The 19,081-nt window shown below is 40.1% G+C and overlaps 1 protein-coding gene across 2 annotated transcripts in view; it reads right to left on the bottom strand.

Moving 5' to 3' along the window:
- The window catches only part of sgcg (sarcoglycan, gamma), a 493,040-nt gene that overhangs the window by 297,708 nt on the left and 176,251 nt on the right, over nt 1-19,081 (bottom strand). The window contains exon 3 of one of the 2 annotated variants that reach the window (XM_048598066.1): nt 12,704-12,895. In XM_048598066.1, coding sequence (XP_048454023.1) covers nt 12,704-12,895 — 192 coding nt within the window. Of the gene's footprint in view, nt 1-12,703; nt 12,899-19,081 lie in introns of both variants that reach the window. The other variant, XM_048598067.1, reaches the window with a different exon arrangement.

A 19,081-nucleotide genomic window follows, 5' to 3' on the forward strand; every position in this document is an offset into this window, starting at 1 on the left:
TGGAGTTTCCACTGTACTTTCAATTGAAGACCAATAGAACCCCACAAAAATAAATGGATATTTTAGTTTATTTCTTTGGAGCATTTTCTGATTCTCACCTAAGTGAAAAACCAGAAAAATCTACTGCAGAATCTTACACATCTTGAATCTGTACAGCATTTCTCACTACAAAGCATGAGTTCCTGATGACATTCTATATAGCATACGTTTGTGTCAACTTTTTTCTGTTACACATCTATAGAATGATTTGTTAACTTGTTGCTGCTGTGTATAAACCCAGAATTGCAGATCAACTGTGTGCTCTAGGAAAAAGCCTCATTTTCATTTCCATCAATGATTGGGGTGGAATGGCACCGAGCTTAATTTACTTCACTGCCTGGTTGATGACTTACAACTCTGCACTGAGAATTACAGCATTGGTCTTGTCAATAACATTGCTAGGACAAGACAATTAGCTTGGGAACCTTTATGATGCCAATAAATTCAACATTTTTCCTGAAATACTAAATACATTTCTATTGTAGATAAAGCTTCAACAGATAGTGTTCTGAACTTTTCTTTTCATTTAATAATGTATATATAACACACAGGTAAAAGATATAGAATGCTGCTGTGCTACTCTCACAGGGTCCCTGAACTCAGTACGCAGCCTGAGTGCACTGCATAGCAAACTCCCAGAGATTTGTCACTTAATAAAACAGTCACATTCTCTTTCCTTGTCTATCTTATGATTCAATTTCACTGTCATTTAATGCAGAGGATGTAACTGATTTTAGAATAAATCACATTTATTCTAATCACTGGGGCCATGAATGATAGGGAATGGATTTGTGTTTCTTGGTTTGCTTTTTACAATGAGTCTAATCATTAAGTCTCTTAAAGTTCTGAATTTTTCAGAAAGAAAAATATCTGTTTTCATTTTGTGTTGCTTGTTTCTATGGAGGAGCACAAAATCTTCAGTAGCTTTTTGCATTGTCAAAAATATGCTCTGCAATAAGAAACAAATGAGAATATGCTTTGTCAATGAAAATTCAATAATGTATTTTATGTAAGTGATGATCAGTAAGTTTAGTTTGAATGTTAAACATAAATTCCATTCACAGATCAGAAAGACTTGAGTTGGAACAGTTGTTTTCCAAGGAACTAATGGGTTATATTGCCCTTTAGGGTCTTTTGAACTCTGACTTTTATTTGCTGAAACACTTTCACAATATTTACTGCAAGGTGCTAACAGCCTTCAGGCGTTAATTTGCTCACAGGCAGACTAGGGCATAGAGTGCAGTTTTTAATATGTGCTAGATGTCCAAAACAGTGCATGACCCAATTGTCCCATCTCTAACGCAGCAAATCACTGCAGCAATATATCAGATGACTGACCTAAACCAAAAAGAGGATTCACCTTCTTATGATTGCAAAATACAGGTTTCGTATATAGAATATATATATATTACTGTACTATTAACTAATTACTTTGGAGAAGATGGCTAAGACACTTGTGGCATTTGTAATTAATTCTCCAAAATCTCATCTCCAGTCATTTACGTTATAAGTTTGTTTTTCCCCACCTCTCACTTGCTTGATTTCAAAGAATAATTTCTTAAAACTTTTCTTTTTCTATTTCACTTACTTGGATGACTTAAAAAAAATCCTCCAATGGATATGATATTTTTGCAAGACAGAAACACCAGACGTTACATGGATTTCTAATTCCTAATTGAATTGCTGTAGTGTAGTTTGTTTATGCATGTACGCCACACAAAGCCACAGGAGGGTAATATTACACTTATCTCACAATGTAAAGGTTACTTAACGTTTCAATTTCATGCAACTTGTACCTATTGGTTTTTTTTATTTGTTTACCATGTAAGAGTCACTGATTTTCATGCCTGAAAACTGAAAAACTGGAAGCGTTAGAACACTGTCTGTGTTGCAAAGCATTTGCCATGTTACTTTTGCAAGTCAAAATTGGAGCTGTGTTAGGCTTCATGTATCATGTAAGCAAAGTGCACAAGATTCCTTCGATATGCATTTGATTAAATATGGAAATGGAAATATGGAAATGTTGAGATTCTGACATGCCAGTATCCTCCATGTTCTCTTGTGCATTAAAATTACCAGAATTATTTTAATACATTTACTGTCATTGCTGGATTCCTAAAATACAACTTGTCCAAAATACAGATGTCAACATTGTATCCTGTACTAAACTCTTTTACTTATTATTGGTTGTATTTAATATCCTCACTCCCCTTAAATCCTTTCATAGCTCACTCCATTTCATCTCTGCTCCTCCAGATCTAGTTTGTTTTCACTGTTCCTTTGTAGGTCTGATTGTGTCCTTTTACCCTGTATTTAGTTGTAGAGTATTCATGCTGTTATTAATGTGTTACCCAAGGTATTAATTTATGTCGATGTCCGATCAATGGTGGAAAGCACTTTGCAAAACAAAAGACAGCGAATATTGCGACAGCAGCGTTACTGTTGCATTTGCAAAAGAACAAGCTGCATGGATTCAGATTCCAAGTCAACACCTTGTTCAGATAGGTCACATGACCCAGTATGTGGGTGAAGGTAAAGTTATTGGTTTTGAGCAGAGACAGTCAGAGAGACAACTTGATGGACCAGTAGCCTTTGCCACTCCCACCCCCTTTTCTCTGAAACTCCAACCAAAGATTAGGAGTTGTAATTCCACAGAAAAAGCTCATCACCATAAGTGCAGGATTCCTAAAGGAGAATTTGAAATGGTTTCCAGAAAACTGAATGCATGCAGCCATACCTGACTCAGGAAGGCAACCCAGTGCCAATTGCTAATGTGCGAAGTGATTTTGGCTTTAGTCCAACATTTGGACTATCTCTGAATAATTCTCTTTTCTGAATTTAACTGTTGCTTGGCCAAAGTACATTTAAAGTAACTCTCTGGGCAGTTATATTTCTTTTATCCTGGTGCAGTGTGTGTTATCTTTCAAGGGTAGTTATGTTTTTGCACAGTTTATGCATTTTGCGAATGACATTTACATGTTTACTTAAGTAAGTTTTGCTGGCAGTAAACAAGTTTTTAAATTTGTTTCTTAAGGAAACTGACTGACTTTGAGATATGGAACTTCATAATATAGTTTGATTATTATAAAATATATAAATTGGTAATAACAACTTCTTTTTTAAATTCAAACTTTGTTTTGACCAAAAAATAAATCAGTTCCTCTCTCTTAAGTCAGTCGTATCAATTCATATACATAAGCCATGCCCTCCAGAATATCTTTCCTAAACCTGTCGCATATCTGCTTCTCAATCTTTTGAAAATGTTCCTAAAACCCATCTTTTCACTGAAACCCTCAGTTACCCCATCTAAACTCTCTCCCTGCTAAGCAGGCAATTCCTATTATTATGTAAAGGTTTGTTTTATGCATTAGAAGTTTGTGCCATAAAGTAGCCAAAGTAAGAGGAATAAATCTGATTTCTTGCTTTATATAATAATTGAAGTAGAGAAGAAAAATAACAGCTAAAAGAATAATTTATTTGACCTATTAAGTTAGTCATTCTTCCGATGTTTTCCCATTTGTTAATGGCATCTTTGAAAATCAGTTACAATTTCATTGAACTTCTATCCATTATTCATTCATCATTGGTATTTCTGGCAACTTTTTAACTTGCCCATACTTTATCAATGAGAGATTTGGTGCGTTAACAGGGAAATGTTTATTTCAAACTGTTCATAATTTCTTTTACCTTACAGAAGTGAAATATCCTGATGCATGCCTGAGCTTCCAATCAAGTAAATGATCTTTAAAAAGATTGTAATGACTAAAGCCCAAGTTCATACTTTTCCTTCAATTTTGTAAAATTATCTCTGCCCTCTTTTTGGATTTATGGGATTACACTATTCTCGTAAGAGGAAGACAGACTATTTCCACAGCTTTGGACTTATTACCCTTCAGCTGTTATGGATGCAGTGCAGAATAAGAACATTTTAATCACTCTCAATGCCCTTAGTCCCTGAAGGAAGCACTTCTTGTCTGTTAGCATGACTGAGATGAGGAATCCCCTGTATGGAGAACTTCAAGCAAACACAATAACTTACATCTCAGATGTCCTCCTTTTTCAAGGACCGCAACATCCCCCCTTCAGTGGTCGAGAACACCCTCAACCGTGTCTCCCGCATTTCCCGTAACTCATCCCTCACACCCCCTACCCGCAATAACAACCAAAACAGAATCCCCCTTGTCCTCACGTACCACCCCACCAACCTCCGGATCCAACGCATCATCCTCTGACACTTCTGCCATCTGCAATCCGACCCCACCACCAAAGACATTTTTCCCTCCCCACCCTTATCTGCTTTCCGGAGGGACCACTCTCTCCGTCACTCCCTTGTCCGCTCCACACTCCCCTCCAGCCCCACCACACCTGGCACTTTTCCCTGCAACCGCAGGAAGTGCTACACCTGCCCCTATACCTCCCCCCTCACCCCTATCCCAGGCCCCAAGAAGACTTTCCACATCAAGCAGATGTTCACCTGCACATCTGCTAATGTGGTATACTGCATCCGCTCTTCCCGTTGTGGACCCCTCTACATCGGGGAAACCAAGCGGAGGCTTGGGGACTGCTTTGCGGAACACCTACGCTCGGTTCGCACTAAACAACTGCACCTCCCAGTTGCGAACCATTTCAACTCCCCCTCCCATTCCTCAGATGACATGTCCATCCTGGGCCTCCTGCGGTGCCACAATGATACCACCCGAAGGTTGCAGGAACAGCACCTCATATTCCGCTTGGGAACCCTGCAGCCCAATGGTATCAATGTGGACTTCACAAGCTTCAAAATCTCCCCTCCCCCTACCGCATCTCAAAACCAGCCTAGCTTGTCCCCGCCTCCCTAACCTGTCCTTCCTCCCACCTATCCCCTCCTCCCACCTCAAGCCCCACCCCCCATCTCCTACCTACTAGCCTCATCCCACCCCCTTGACCCGTCCGTCCTCCCTGGACTGACCTATCCCCTCCCTAACTCCCCACCTACAGTCACCTTTACTGGCTCCATCCCCGCCTCTTTGACCTGTCCGTCTCCTCTTCACTTATTTTCTCCTCTATCCATCTTCTATCCGCCTCCCCCTCTCTCCCTATTTATTTCAGAATCCCCTTCCCCTCCTCCATTTCTGAAGAAGGGTCTAGGCCTGAAACATCAGCTTTCCTGCTCCTCTGATGCTGCTTGGCCTGCTGTGTTCATCCAGCTCTGCACCTTGTTATCTCACAATAACTACTCAATGACTTTTTTCACTGGAGCGTAGGTGGTTGAAGGGTGACCTTATAGAAGTGTATAAAATCATGTGGGGTATAGATAAGGTGAATAGCAAGTATCTTTTCCATCGGGTGGGGGACGTCAAGAGCAGGAAGCATCTTTTTAAGGTGAGAGGAGAAAGATTTAAAAAAGACGCGAGGAAAACATTTTTTACACAGTGGTTCGTATGTGGAATGAACTTCTAGAGGAAGTGTTGAATGTGGGTACAGTTGCAATATTTAAAAGACATTTGATAAGTACGTGAATAAAAAAAGTTTGGAGGGATAGAGGCCAAGCGCTTGGAGGTGCAGCTAGTTTAGTTTGGGATATTGGTCAACATGGACTAGTTGGACCAAAGTGTCTGTTTCTGTGCTGCATGGCTCTATGATTACAGCTCTATAAAGTAATTCAATGGTGTATCAAGCTTTGTCAGCAATAACACTTCTCTGTTAAATCATTAACAAAGATCATACCAACTATTTATCATACTTACATCAGAGAGGAGTCGGAGTTTTATATATCAACACAATGTAATGGCGATATCAATAGTTTTGCAGTGTTTCACAGTTCAAAGAACATAAATTACTGAATTTTCCCATTTTATACTTTTTGGTCTGCAAGTGACTTGTACTGGAATATTGGTTACACAGATGCTGCAAGCCCTCAAACATCCTTCTTAAATGTTTGTCAGCAGTTTTTTTTATTGAAACCCTTTCCATGTATACTGGAGGGATTAACAACATTGAGCCCAATCTTAGTCAGACTTGCTGTTGAAATTTGCTGTGATTTCATCTTCCTACCCTGAGGATCCGACGGTTAATTGGTTTGGCCTATTGTTTGCGTTTTGAAAAACAACAATCATAACACTGGTTTAGGCTGAATTAAGGGAAATAGTTCCTGAGGACCCTCGGTGGACATGGCCCCATTATTTTCTTCCCTACATCCTCCTACTACTAGGAAGCCTCTACACAACTTTCATAATGGCCTTTTTCCCTATACAGTTCCTCAACTCTACCCACACAGATTTTATGATTTCAAACTCTATATCACTTCTTGCTATTGATTTAATTTCATTTCTTACCAATGAGGCAATCCTACCCCACGATGCTGTGCTGAACTTTTACACTAATCCTAAGGTCTATCTAACCTCTGCCCCTACCTTATAATATCATCCATATGCCTATCTAATAGCCGCTTAAATGCCCCTAATGAGGCCGACTCCACTACCCTCTCCAGCAATGCATTCCACGCCCCTACCACTCTCTGAGTAAAGAACATACCTCTGACGTCTCCCCTATATCTACCTCCACTCACTTTAAAACTATGTCCCCTCGTAATAGCTACTCCACCCTCGGAAAAAGTCTCTGGCTGTCCACTCTATCTATACCTCTGATCATTTTGTACACCTCTATCAAGTCACCTCTCATCCTTCATCGTTCTAAAGAGAAAAGCCCTAGCTCTCTCAACCTTTCCTCATAAGACCTTCCCTCCATTCCAGGCAACATCCTGGTAAATCTCCTCTGCACCTTTTCCAACGCTTTCACATCTTTCTTGTAATGAGGCGACCAGAACTGGACACAATACTCCAGATGTGGCCGAACCAGGCTTTTGTATAGCTGGAGCATAACTTCACGGCTCTTGAACTCAATCCCTCTATTAATGAAAGCTAACACACCATACACCTTCTTAACAACTTTATCCACCTGGGTGGTAACTGTCAGGGAACTGTGGACATGAACCCCGAGATCCCTCTGCTCCTCCACACTGCCAAGAATCTTTCTGTTAACCCTGTGTTCTGCTTTCAAATTTGTCTTTCCAAAATGAATCACCTCACATTTTTCAGGGTTAAACTCCATCTGCCACTTCTCAGCCCAGCTCTGCATCCTATCAATGTCCCTTTGTAAACTAGAACAGCCCTCTGCACCATCCACAACTCGATCCACCTTCGTATTGTCCACGAACTTACTAATCCACCCTTCCAATCCTACATCCAAATCATTTACAAAAATCACAAATAGGAGAGGACCCAGAACAGATCCTTCTGGTACACCACATGTGTTACAAGCTTATTTCACTTGTTTCGTACCCCCATGCATTTAAATACAACACCCTCAGTCCTGTGTATACCTCCCTCCTTCTCATAGTTGTCCCCTTATCTGCCATGGGTGAAGTTAGATTCCTGAACCTTTCCATACTTTCTGTTCCACCGTTTATTCTGGAAACTTTAATAACCTCTGCTTAGCCCTTGCCACCACCAGCAGCCCCCGCTCCACACCCCCAAACACCCCTCCCCCCACCCCCACCCACCATTTTAACTTTTTCAATAATTTTCTATGCAATTGAATCCACCCTCCCACGTTCTGAGGAAGGGTCACCGGACCTGAAACATTGACTCTGTTTTTTTCCTTCACAGATGCTGCCAGACCTGCTGGGCTTTTCCAGCAACTTCTGTTTTTGTTCCTCCCTCCACAATTTAGTTTAAAGCCCTATCCACAGCCCTAGTCATGCAATTTGCCAGGACTCTGATCCCAAAATGATTCAGGCAGAGCCTATCCCATCACAACAGCTCCTTCTTTCCTCAGTACTAGTGGCAATGTCCCATGAATTCGAATCCATTTCTCCCACAGCAATCTTTGAGTCATGCATTTACCTCTTTAATTTTATTGACACTGTGTGAAGTAGCTCGTGCTGTAATCCAGAGATTATTACCTTTGGTTATTAATTTAGCCCCTGGCAGCTCACATTCCCTCAGCAGAAACTCCTTCCTCTTTCTATCTATATCATTGTTATCTACGTGGGCCACGTCAACTGGATCTTTCCCCTCCCACTCTAAGTTCCTCTTCAGCCCAGCTGGGACATCTTGACACCCAGGGTTGGGTGGGTTGTTAACGAGGAACATAAACAGAAGTTGCTGGAAAAGCTCAGCAGGTCTGGCATCATCTGTGAAGAAAAAGAAAATCAGAGTTAACGTTCCTCAGAAACCTCTTGTTAATGAGGTGAGTTTGGTAAGTTATGGTAAGAAATCTCATTGCACGTCATGGTGTGAAACCCCCCAAAACACGTAGCCAAAAAAAGTTAGGTGCAGCCCCATTTTTACTTTTGCTGACCTTTTCTAGAAGTGGAGCCTGTGCAGACTGGGGGGGTGCGGGGCACTATTCTGTCACAAATAAGAAAATAATCACATACCCTGTATGGTAAAATACTAAAAATGCATAGGCTTAGTTTTGAAACTCAATTACAATGTTAGCTGTTGAAATGTTTGAACTTGGGCAAATGAGAACAGCAAGAGCAGTAGGATTTTGTCAAGGTTAGCACCTTGTGGTCAGTAATAAAAACCTCACCCACCACTGGATGGTGTTTCTCTTCCATACTCAGTAATGTGGATTCCTTCACTTGTGGAGTTGCCTCCAGGAATTCTGCTGAGAAGTGTCAGATCAGCAAGAGGATGTGGTCAATCATTTGAACTAAAATCATACAAAAGCAGCATCAGGGATTACCAGATGTAGCAGTTGTGGAGTCTGGAGGTGAGTGTCTGTGAAAACATCAACAGTTCTACTAAGGAAAATAAATTAGATGTCAGAACAGGAAGTCCTGTGTCCTGACTCACATGCACAAAAAGCCAGTTTTGACTATTTTGCATTCCCAACTTTAATCTGTTCACCTTGGTGACCGGGCCTTCAGCTGACTAGGCTTCAAGGCCTGGAATTTCATTCTGAAATCTATCTGCTTTCTAGCTCATTATCTCACCACTTTAATCTCCTTGAGAAGATTCTTTTCCTTTAAGTTTGTTCACAGGTTGTGGACGTCATTGGCTAAGCCAGCATTTCTTGCCTATCTGTAAATTATATGTCCTAATATGTCCTTATGCGACTGTTTGTCAGAATTTGTTTGGTAAGACACCTGTAAAGAACTGCCGGACTATTTTAAAGGAGCTATATAAATGCAAGTAATGCTGTTTGAAGTAATGAAGCAAAAAGGAAGAAAGAAATATCTTGCATAGGCGTGGTACTTTTCTTAATTTAAGCATATCCCTAAACTCATTATGGCCTTTAAAGTACTGTTGTCACTTTTGTAACACAGTATGTAGCATCTAATTTACACAGAGTAAGTGCCCACATACAGCAATGAGCAAATGGCTAGATACTCTGACATAGTTATACTGATAGAGGGATAACTGTTGGTCATAACATCTCTTGTTCTTTTTAATATGATGCAAGGGATCTTGTACAACCACTTGAGAAAGCAGATGGGCTTTTGCCCTATGCAAAACCTGACAGTTAAAATAATGATGTACTGCAAACAGAAGGTTGGCCTAGATTGCATATTCAAGTGGCAGGATTGAGACTTTTATAATGCAGTTTCACAGCTCTGATGTTTCTGGCATAAGGAGTAAATTCCAGCTTGGCTTCCAGCAAAGATTTCTGTAATATAGTGTACCATAATTGTATGCAAGATTCAAAGCATAGCTACAATTAGCGAACTGTCGTTACAATTACTGGCAGAGACAAAATATCTTCCTCATGAAATATACTTTAATCGAAAATAACTTCAGGAGGAATGGTTTTTCTTGCATCATGCCAAATTGGGTTTATAAATTCCATCATGTGAGGCTTTGCAGAAAATTCAAGTTGTTAACAATTACAAACAGCACTCAGCATTCTTAAGGATTCACCTCTTCTCTATGTTTTCAAAACACTTTTTCCATTTGCAGGCATCGCTGTGGATAAAGCATGCTATTGTAACTAAAATGTCCTCAGATATTACATCATCATCATCAGTTTCTCATAGGAATGAACAAATTGACCTTTGCTAACTCTAAAAGTAATGCATGGAACATAAAGTAACACATTTTCTAAGAGGAGGAACGAGATATACCATTTAAATACAAGCAAAAGCATATATTAAATGGAGATGAAGGTTTAAAATATACATGTGATTAAAGATTGCTATGTGGATTAACATTTAGCCCCAAAAATCACAAATGGGATTATTCCTGATTTTATACTTAATGGAATTGAAAAGCAACATTAAATTCATACAAAGACATAATTCATTCACTGTGTGTTGTGTACAGCTTAGAGACACCTCATTACAGAGAGGATACAAAAGTTACTGAAACAGGTACAGATAGGGAGGAGTCCGCTCTTTTCATTGGTGCAGGGAAGGTAGGGGCTTGCCTGCCAGGAATCTCTAGTGAGATGAACATGTCCTGATTCTGGTCATTCTATCAGATCTAATTGAGTGATAAAGGGGTTGAAGCAAGGCCAAGATGATGAGAACTGGCCTACTGCCAATTTCCAGAAGCTTGGCTGCTGTGGTTTTCAAATGAACTTTGATTGAGCTCATGATTGCTTGACTAGAGACAGGCAGAGAAGGAGCTGTTCTATACCATGCCATGCAATCACATCATGATGCAAGGAGTTGGAAAAAAAAATAGAATTATCAAGTCTGAAAAGATTTGTGGGAATTAGATCTAACAAAAAGAAAAGTCAGTCTATGTTGCATTTTCTACGCTTGTAGCTGAGCAGAATAAGTCTCCCTTCTCTTTGCTGGCAACCCTCACTCACCATCAGTAATTCTTTGTCATTCCTATTCTACATCAACAAATCAACTCATCCCTCTTCTTTAAAACAGTGCTGCAGGCTTATGCTGTGTGGTTGCCCTGCTTGATTTTCTGGCCTTCACAGTTGCTGTGCTGCCTACTGGCATGTGGATCATACAGACAGCTCACAGATTACATTTAATTGAAGCTGGACTTTCAAAGCTGTGGGCCACTGGCCAACAACAGGCAAGTGATATGATGACAGAAGTAATTAGATGGAGGATTAGAAAAGAAATGTCACTTGGTTGATTAAAATGTGGAATTCTGTATCTCAATCCTTTGTGAAACAGAGATCACCAATTCTATTAAAAAATAATAAGCCAGCTTGAGAAAGAATAAAAAAAAACCAGAGGACATGGGGAGTAAGCAGAAGACTCTGCCAGGTGGTGCCAAGTATGGAAATTGGTGTTGTATTAAGTGGTTTCAGGGATCCGGGATCTGAATAAGTATCACCTCTGTTTGAAAAGACCATCAGCTCAGCAAGACTGCTGCAGGTACTCAACCATAGCTCAACATAGCCTTTATGATCCGTTTTATAGAAGAAATGGTCTTGTTAATATTAATAAAACACTGCAAAAACATTAATTGCCAAATTGGATGTAACAGTTCCTGTCTGGTCCCACAACATTTTTTTTTGACTGAAATAAACAGGATTTGCACAACCTGGGTACATTTTCTCAGACACTGCTATTCATTCAGAAAATTTAACTCAAAACCTGGGCATCAGAAAGTGACATTGATCCAAACGACCATGAGGTAATCAGCCAAGAGCTGGCATGTCCACAAGAAAACCAGCCAATGGGGGGAGGTCCGGTAATAGGGAAGACTGTAACTGAAGCAGTGAAAGCCTAAGATATTCTTCAGCAGTCTAGAAGATCATTACTGTACTCTGTGGGTCTTTAGGGCAATTTGAAAACTAATCTGTTGAGTTATGGCCTGCATTAGCTTCAATCCAACTTTCACAGGTGTGGCCTAGTGAAAAATCTACTGCCATTTATAGTACAGACCATATGTTAACAGATACAGCCAGCATGCTTATGCTAAAATGTTCCTGGTAGCTTTGAACTACTATTCTTGTCACATGTGATGGAAATAGCAGCCTGTCATCTCCCAGAAACTCCAGGACAAGTGAGTGATCTCAAGTATTTTGACTTCACACCCATTTAAAAAAGAAGAAACCATTAAGGTACTTAAAATGAGTCTAGTCCTTGTTATCGCTAGTCTTTTATTGGGTCAAGGATTTGGCTGCATTGTGCAATACTCCTGGAATAACAATTCTGCTGACTCATTTATTATTTATTGAATCATATATATAAGCCATCCAGAAGACCTTGTAAATGATGCTCAAGAACATTTTTACATCCATCACTTGTTAAAGTTATAAAAATAACCTCTAACACCCACTAGTATCCTTCTTAATTATCATCTACATCCTGCAGGTCATACTATATTCACCTTTATTGCATACGCTTTCTGTTTGCATAAAAACACAACTAATGTGTCTAAAGCTGCAGTCAGTTCCAGTATTCAAAGCTTGTGATTTGAGAAGCTGACATTTGCAATCATCCTTGCAATCTGGTTGCGTAATTTATAAACAGTTATAAAAATGTGAAACCATCAAGAACAATCAAGAACAATCAAATCTCACCAAAAGAAAAAGAATGAGAGAATGTGGAGGTAAAGAATGATGGAAATGGTGATGGAAACACAGAATTAGGAAGGGACCAGAGAAAGATGAAAAATCTCTAATCGTCTGTTTAACAGAGCATTTTCAGTAAGTGCATTCCATAGAAAACAAATGAATTCTAGAAAACAGGGATAACACTTACTGTAGAAAACCACATCACTTTGAGAATCCAGATAGTCAATGCAAAATTCACAACTAAGATGATGAGAAGCAGCAGCACAAATAAATAAAGGCAACGCTTCCTCCAGCCATAGATCCCAATCTTGTAGACATATTGGTTCTCTGGCCTCTGCAGGCTACAGCCTTGTGTTGTCAGATATTGTTCCCGTACCATCTGCTGGGAAAGGGAGAGAAGGGAAATTAGTAACATTCTGTAAACAAATAAAAATATTTTATTTTCGACAAGTCCTGTAGATTGTAAAATGGATACACTGAGTGTTTAAATAAGATCCACTTGATGGAAAATGGTGGTGTATGTTACTCAAGTTCTGTTAAAATAAAAGGTAAAGTCACCAAAGACCTGCTCTTCCATTTGAGAGGACTGGTATTAGTTTATCCTGAGGGTCACCACACCTCTGGTGAGGGGTGAGATTGAGAAGATGGCACTTTCACAGTAATGTCAGCAGGTGCAGGAGTTGAACCCTTGCTGTTAGCATCACTCTGTGTTACAAATCAGCTGTACAGCCAACTGTGCTAACCAACCCTCTGTTTTCTAATGAAAGGTCATCACACAGGCAGATCTGTTACTGTCAGGAAATTGGCAAAATAACTTCTTAATAAAAGAGAAATCAACTCCAGGTGACTATCAGGAAGAAAAGAACACCCATAATATATAATGCATCAGAATAGAATTCCCAGGGCATTCCATTAATAAAAGCTTTGAGTTACGCTGGGAGATTAAAATTTTGTTGACATGGTCTATTTATCAACACTAACAGCAGGCAACATCTGTTACAAAGCTTCCCGATGCAGAAGCAAATCAAGTGTCAGGGAGCTGGGCAATTCTGCAAGCCCTAGAATTACATATTCAAGCCAGGTGAGTCCCAGCAGACCTCCCATCCGCAAAACCTACATAATTCTTCCCTCTGCTATTTTCACAACAAGATTCACTGCCTGAGAACTTAATCGAATGAAGGCAGGACCCAGAGCGAGGCCCATTTATAGTTCTGCATCTCCACAAGGGAATAATGGTTTACTGTGCTCAGCACATACAATTTGACAAACATGATTAAATCTCTTCACTTTTGCAACTAAATTATTCCAACCTGTTAAACAACTTAATTGTCAGATTTTGTGCTGCTAAGATCCATGAGCTCTTCCCAGTAAACTCCAGCTGTGCTCACCTCCATTGTATCTCCATGCTCTCTGAGAGTGATTTCCAGAAAAATTTCAAACTAAGTAGGAAAGCAACTGATTGTAATCACACCAGGCCAGTATTTACAGGCATGTTGGGCTTTCTCATCCTGAGACAGACACTGGTTTGAATGCAGGCCTGACAGTAAACTCATGCAAATTCAGGCAGCCTGTGAATTACTCTCGTCAGCCCATTTTCTAAGCAGCAGATTCAGGGAATGCAGTGCACGGGGAATAGGTGGGAGGGAGAGAGGAGGAAGGTCCATGGATGGAGCTGTAGGTAAATAGATGGGGTAGGTAAGGTGAGGTTGGTAGGTTTACTGAAAGCTAACATTGACCCAGCGATTCAAAGAGTACAAAAGCAGGGAGGGGATGTTGAACTTGTATAAAGCACTTTTTTAGACTCCAGCTGGAGTCATGTGTATTGTTCTGGGTACCACACAGTATAGGGAAGATGCGAGTTCATTGGAGAGAATCCAGAAGTGATTTACAAGAATGGTTCTCAGGAATGAGAATTTTTGATTATGAGGATAGATTGAAGAGATTGGGAGTGTTCTCCCTGAAATGCAGAAAACTGAAAGGAGATTTGATAGAAGTTTTAAAAATTATGAGTGGCTGGGTACTGTGGATAGAAAGAAGTCGTTCCTATTTGTAAAAAGAACAAGAATGAGAGGGTATAAATTTAAGGTGATGTGCAAAAGAAGCAAGAGTGACGTGAGAGAAACCTTCTTCTTAATGCGAGTTGTTAGAGTTTTGAATGCACTGCCTGAAAATGTGGTGGAGGCAGTTTCAAATTGAAGCATTCAAGAGGGCATTGGCTGATTATTCGGACAGAAATAACGTGCAACGGTATGAGAGAGAAAGGAGGAGATAGCACGAGGTAATGATGCTTGTTTGTAGAGCTAGTACAAGCATGATGGGCCAAATGGCCTCTTTCTACTCCGTAACATTTCTGTGATTCTGAGCTCATAGCCATCTGGCCAATTGAAGTCAATCTTAATTCACTGTGTGAAAAATTAATTGTGGCTGAGGTCCACCAATGGAATAGTGTATCTCCTGGGGAACATGCTGAGGTGGGGAATGGTATTTCCAGACATCCATCTTGCAAAGCCAACTTGTGTGCTTGCTGGGCTGTAAAAGGCACAGTTGGGCATTCTATAAAAGGGCTCCCTCTGCCAGTGATGACCTCCATCTTGGTGTGCTCTCACAGTCTCCCACCAATAGTGGCATTACCCAACACCACTTAGTGGGTTTGCCACTTACACAGAGACTCAGGCATGCCCATTGCCCCTTCCAGTTGTGGAGCCTTCCACCGAATCAGACAGGGCTGCTAGCTATGGCCTCTTAATTGGTTCTCCAACTAAAATTCAGCTCACTGTTGCTGACTGCCATCATTTTATCTGAGACTACCCTTTCACGTAAATGAAGCTGGTGTTAAGCATCACTGTTGTTAATGAGATTCAAGATAATTTAATAGTCAGTGCTTAATTTCTATTCAACAGCTGATTTGTTTTGTTTGAAAATGCAGGTTTCATGTTCATCTCCTCCACTTGCCATTCATAAGGTGTTAGACAGAAATTTCTACTTCAGTGGGGTCATCATTGAAATAGAAAATTTATGGAGGTAACTTACAGGCTGCCGATCCAGTCAGACATCAAATGTTGCACACTTATTTCAGTCCATGTGGCAGCAGTGTGAAAACTTGCTTAATTTCTGAGATATTGTATTTGGAACCATTATTGATGATAACAAAAGCCAGAAATGTAATTACTGTCTGAGTTTGACGAAGGTTACAATGGAATGGACAAAATTCCCAGGATCTAAACAAAGGCATAAATAGTGAAGTATGGGGTCACCTACTCTTTAATTTTCTCTGTCTTTTGCACCATTCATGGCTCCCTAAATAGAAAGTACACCATTATGATAACTTGTCCTCAGGACTGCATCTCTGGATTTTCGAAAAGAAGGCATTGCTGCCAGCACTAACCTCCTCCACTCCTCACCTTAAGCTGCAGCACACTGCACATTAAAGCCTCAAGCACCTGGTTGTGCCCCTAATGGTGTGCATCAATTGTACAGCTTTATAAGACTTTGGTTAGGCCACGCTTAGAATATTGCGTTAATTTGGTTGCCACACTATGGGAAGAATGTGGAGGATTTGGAGAGGGTGCGGAAGAGGTTTACCAGGATGCTGCCTAGATTAGATGGTATGAGCTATAAGGAGAGGCTTGTAAAACTCAGGTTGTTTTCACTGGAGCAGAAGAGGCTGAGGGGAGAATTGAAAGAAGTTATAAAATTATGAGATGCATAGATAGGGTTGAAGGTCAGAATCATTTTTTCCCAGAGTTGAAATGTCTATGATTAGGGGGCATGCATTTAAGGTGAGAGGGGGAAAGTTCACAGGAGGTGTGAAGGGTAAGTTTTTTACACAGAGAATGGTGGGAGTCTGGAATGCTCTGCCAGGGATGGTGGTGGAGGCAGATATGTTCAGGGAGTTTAAGGGACTTTTAGATAAGCACATGAATATGCAAGGAATGGAGGATATGGACCAAGGGCAGGAAGAAGGGAATAGTTTAATTTGGCTTCATGTTTGGCACAGCATGATGGGCCAAAGGGCCCGTTCCTGTGTTGTACAGTTCTAGGTTCTATGTATGTTCTATATTAAATGGGGAATCTCTACTGACCCTTAAATGGTGGAGGTTCTTGCTGGGTGCAATTCCAATGTCATTGTTGGAATCAAATCTTATGGACCTTTCAGAGCCCCTAGCAAGGGTGAACATTGGAAATGTTATTTTATTCAAATTTGTCTGAAGGTGGAATCTTGTACTGGACAGCTAGTCCTCGGTAGTTAAGATTATGCTGATGGAAGATGAGGCCCATTCCAATGTAGAATGATGACATTTATTATGATTCATCATACAAAAGGTTAGGTTGGTGAGGCTTTATTCACATCAATGGGTAACATAGGCTAGGAAGTTTGGTAGGGAGGGCAACTGTTCCTGATTTTGTTCTAACTTAGTTTTGTCCAAACGTTGGGAATACAGTGATTCGGGCATATTGATCCGAACTCTGAATCTTCTAATATCTGATATCATCAACTGGGCTTTCTTCTGGGCTTTGCTGAGTTTTTTGAGTATGTACATTTTAATGTCACCTGCAGGCCTATTATTTGAATGCACAAAGTTGTCTACTGTGGTGAGCTGCTGTTCAATATTGTAATGGATGTGGGCAAATAAAATGCCAAATAAAAATGAAAGGCAACAATGGAATCCTTAAACACTGAACTCAACATCTGGGAAGACACGGCCACAATAAGGTTAATTTTGTCAGATCGGTCTGAATTAATTTGAAGTCAAGAGATTGCTGGTAATGGCTGACATACTGGACTACTCATTTACTGGCCATGCCTGACTTGCAAGGCATTATGTACAGCAATGTCTATGGGTTCTGGAACAGATTCTTCTCACCAGTCCCCCATAATAACTGAGGCTGCACTAATACTTCAACAGAAGAGATAGCAAGAACTGCAGATGCTAGAGTCAGAGTCAATATAGTGTGGAGCTGGAGGAACACAGCCGGTCAGGGAGCATCAGAGGAGCAGGAGAGTCGATGTTTCAGGTCGGGACTCTTCATCAGTCCTGTGTTCCTCCAGCTTCATACTGTATTGACTCTAATTCAACAGAAAGCACAAATATTCTTTAATTTATAACAAGTGTAAACCTTATCTATGTATGATATACCTTATTGATACCCTGGCTTTATGAGTTTGCTCAGAACATATCCTGGGAATTTGCATTTATTTTCAAATTTGATTTTCTTATTATTGAAGGATCAAAGATAGAGCCGATGCCTGAGTTTATCTATATATGAGGAAAATGATTAGATTGATTCAGATACTGTTTATTTTAAAAAGTCAAACAGAAACTCAAGGCTGAGCCAATTGTTAGCTAGTTATTAAGCTGGATGAGGGGTTTGGCTGAGATTTGATGCAGTTGCCATTTGCTCAACCTTACTGTGCAAACGGAAACATTCCAGTAAAGCAACAGTTAATTTGTACTAGACCTACTGTGGATTGGACTTTTTTGTGATTTAATTACTGAATCTCTAATTAACACATGCAGTTGATGAATAGAACAATGAAGTCAGATCCAATTGGATTGTGGCTTTGTTGGAACCTCATCAGTTATACTCAAAACAAGAAAAAAAACAAAATGAAGCATCAGGAGAAAAAATATTTTGATTGGGCATCTCTTGGGAATTTTTTAAAGGTCATTTAGAATATTTACAGTGTTCCATTTGCTTTAACTACATATTAGTTATGAGATTTTCTTTTATCTTTCCCCGCCTGTTGTAGGTTCCCTAGGCTATTCCTTCAGCTGAGACTGAGTGCAGAAATCTGCAACTCACACTCTGCTTATGTTGTTGCGGGAACAATGGGTGGATTGTCATCTTCCAAGCAGATAGCAGGAGTCAGGAAAAATCTTAGTTTGGCCTGCTCATTTTAAAAGAAAATGCTGGCAAAGGAGTGAGTTTGAAATACTGGGGATAGGGAGGAATGTGCCAGCTAACCCGAGAAAGATTTCAGACGTAGCCAAGGGAGCTGTTAGGTGTGTAAAGGCGAACTGTTTGAAAGACCCAGCTCAAAGCTATGGGATTTTATTACAGTTATAACAAAAAACAGTAAGCTCAAAATGAATTTTATTGTCAAATATACTCCTATCTCTATCGGACACTTGTCAACTCCTACCTTTATAGTTGTTCATGCATGCTGACATAATAAGAGCAGTATTTGATAGTGGAGTATTAAGAACAGATAACAGGTGATCAGGATCAGTTTACTTTTCGTACAATTTGCTAACTGAGAGTCATAGAGATGTACAGCGTGGTAACAGACCTTTTGGACCAACTTATTTAAGCCAACCAGATATCCTAAATTAATCTAATGTCATTTGCTAGAATTTGGCCCATTGCCTTGTAAACTCTTCTGATTCATATACCCATCCAAAAGTTATAATTGTACCAGCCTCCACCACTTCCTCTGGCAGCTCATTCCATACATGCACCACCTTCTGCATGAAAAAGTTGCACTTTGGGTCCCTTTTAAATCTTTCCCCTCTCACCTTAAATCTTTGCCCTCCAGTTTTGGAATCCCCTACTCTGGGAAAAA

Source organism: Rhincodon typus, chromosome 6 (genome assembly GCF_021869965.1).
Source record: "Rhincodon typus isolate 14 chromosome 6, sRhiTyp1.1, whole genome shotgun sequence".
In the NCBI taxonomy this organism is placed as follows: Eukaryota; Metazoa; Chordata; class Chondrichthyes; order Orectolobiformes; family Rhincodontidae; genus Rhincodon; species Rhincodon typus.